This window comes from Palaemon carinicauda, chromosome 22, assembly GCF_036898095.1.
Source record: "Palaemon carinicauda isolate YSFRI2023 chromosome 22, ASM3689809v2, whole genome shotgun sequence".
Taxonomy (NCBI): Eukaryota; Metazoa; Arthropoda; class Malacostraca; order Decapoda; family Palaemonidae; genus Palaemon; species Palaemon carinicauda.
This window is the reverse complement of record NC_090746.1, coordinates 47,677,167-47,679,666: the sequence shown is the minus strand read 5'-3', so window position 1 is coordinate 47,679,666 and position 2,500 is coordinate 47,677,167. Positions and strand designations below refer to the sequence as shown.

The following is a 2,500-nucleotide window of genomic DNA, read 5'->3' as shown; positions in this document are numbered from 1 at the left end:
TCCAACCAAATAGTATTCACAAGTACATTTTCATCCATATGTATCTAGTCGTGTGCCTATGTACATATGCATGCATTTACATATAATAACACCTTTGTGTTTCCCTTTTACACTCCTTCATTATTCTCCTTATGATTAAGCAAGGGTTTAAGAATTAATTTGTGGTATGTTTATGATATTCTATTCCTAGGTAAGATATTAAGAATGTCTAGCACTTAAATTAGTAATTATGTCTTCATCCGTGTGAGCAACAGTGACTGCACTGTTATATCCTCCAAACATTATGAAGCTTCAAGCACTCTCGCACTAGATACGAGAGCTACATTTTGTGTCTTTTTCCCGAACAATCAAATATGATATAATTAGTTGTTTTATTTATTGAATAAGACTAATGTAATGCAAAGTTCCTTTTCTTTACAGACAAAGAAACCATAATTTGGAAGAAATTTGTGCCATCGACCCAACCAGTCAACGTCTTGACTATCATCATAATAACTGTGGCACTCATCTTGCTTTTCCTCTTGATCGGCGTCTACACGTAGGTTCCTTTATGTCTATTCCAGCATCGACTCCAGGTTGATAATGGTTCATTTTCTTCTGGTCACAGTCTATGTCTTCCGATTTCGTAATTCAGTTTTCTCTCCAACTATGGACGATAATGTTGTTTTGCCTTTATTATTTGAGCTCTGATCATTTCTACTTGTCATTTACAAGTGTGCTAAATCAATTTCATATGACAAAATCAATCACAGATTTCACATAATCATGAATGTATGTTCATAAATAGATACATATGATAATATATATATATATATATATATATATATATATATATATATATATATGTACATATGTGTATATATATATATGTATATATATATATATCGATATATATATATATATATATATATATATATATATATATATCTATATATATATATATATATATATATATATATATGTGTGTGTGTATATATGTATATATATATATATATATATATATATGTACATATGTGTATATATATATATGTATATATATATATATATATATATATATATGTATATATATATATCGATATATATCTATATATATATATATATATATATATATATATATATATATATGTACATATGTATATATATATATATATATATATATATGTAATATATATATATATATGTATATATACATATATATGTATGTATATATATATATATATATATATATATATACATATATATATGTATATATATATATATATATATATATATATACATATATATATAGGTGTATATATATATATATATATATATGTATATATATATATATATATAGATTTGTATATATATATATATATAAATATATATATATATATATATATATATATGTGTGTGTGTGTGTGTACATAAATATACAGTATATATATATATATATATATATATATATATATATATATATATATATATATATGTATATATATATATATATATATATATATATATATATATATATATATATATAATTGTCAAATTAACACTATTGAATCAGGGAAATTTCAGCAGTTCAAACTTGTTTCATAGTTTATCTGTTATTTACGTCATTTGATTTACAATTTACGAACATTTATTTAGAATGTTTTATTTCCTTTTTTTCTGTATGGAACTCCTTTCTTAGTGGGACTTGTAACACCATACGAGAGCTCTGGGGCAGCCCGGATGCCAAGTCAGAGCTTCGATCCTGAACATTGAACACTGGTCGTGTCTTGGACATGCGCAGTCTGGCCTTTGTCTTTCTGGATAAAACGAGTTGATGCAGTTGGGGATTAGTCCTATGAATACATAGCTCTTTAGGTTGACCAATTCATAAAAAATCATGTCTGCTTTGTGAAAACATATTACGTCGTTTGATCTCTGCTCCTCTGGACTGTATATACACTAATTGTTTACTTATTTTCATAGGTACAGAAAGCGAGGCAAGCTTGTTCATTCGAGGCCCATAGCATTAGAAGGTAGGAACAATTGTCATATTTCTCTTGTGATGAACCTTATTTCTAAGATAAACTAATTGGATGTCATACTCTGTTTAATATTTGAGAGAATGACTAAGCATCTACTGATAACTAACAGTTAACAGACACGCACACATATATACGTTATGTGTGTCCATACATGCATAGAACACACACGTGTACACACACACACACACATATATATATATATATATATATATATATATATATATATATATATATATATATATATATATATACATACAGTATATATATATATATATGTATATATGTGTATATATATGTGTATATATATATGTATATATATTTACATATATACAGTATATATGTATATATATATATATATATATATATATATATATATATATATATATATATACATATATATATATATATATGTGTGTGTGTGTGTGTGTGTGTGTGTGCGTTTTTATATGCATATATATGTATATACATGCTGTTTTAAATAT

The 2,500-nt window shown here is 24.6% G+C and overlaps 1 protein-coding gene across 6 annotated transcripts in view; it reads left to right on the top strand.

The window, feature by feature from the left end:
• The window catches only part of LOC137616422 (receptor-type tyrosine-protein phosphatase C-like), a 174,997-nt gene that overhangs the window by 160,124 nt on the left and 12,373 nt on the right, over positions 1-2,500 (top strand). For all 6 annotated transcript variants that reach the window (XM_068346164.1, XM_068346165.1, XM_068346166.1 and 3 more), the window contains 2 exons: positions 421-538; positions 1,960-2,009. In XM_068346164.1, coding sequence (XP_068202265.1) covers positions 421-538; positions 1,960-2,009 — 168 coding nt within the window. The remainder of the gene's footprint in view (positions 1-420; positions 539-1,959; positions 2,010-2,500) is intronic.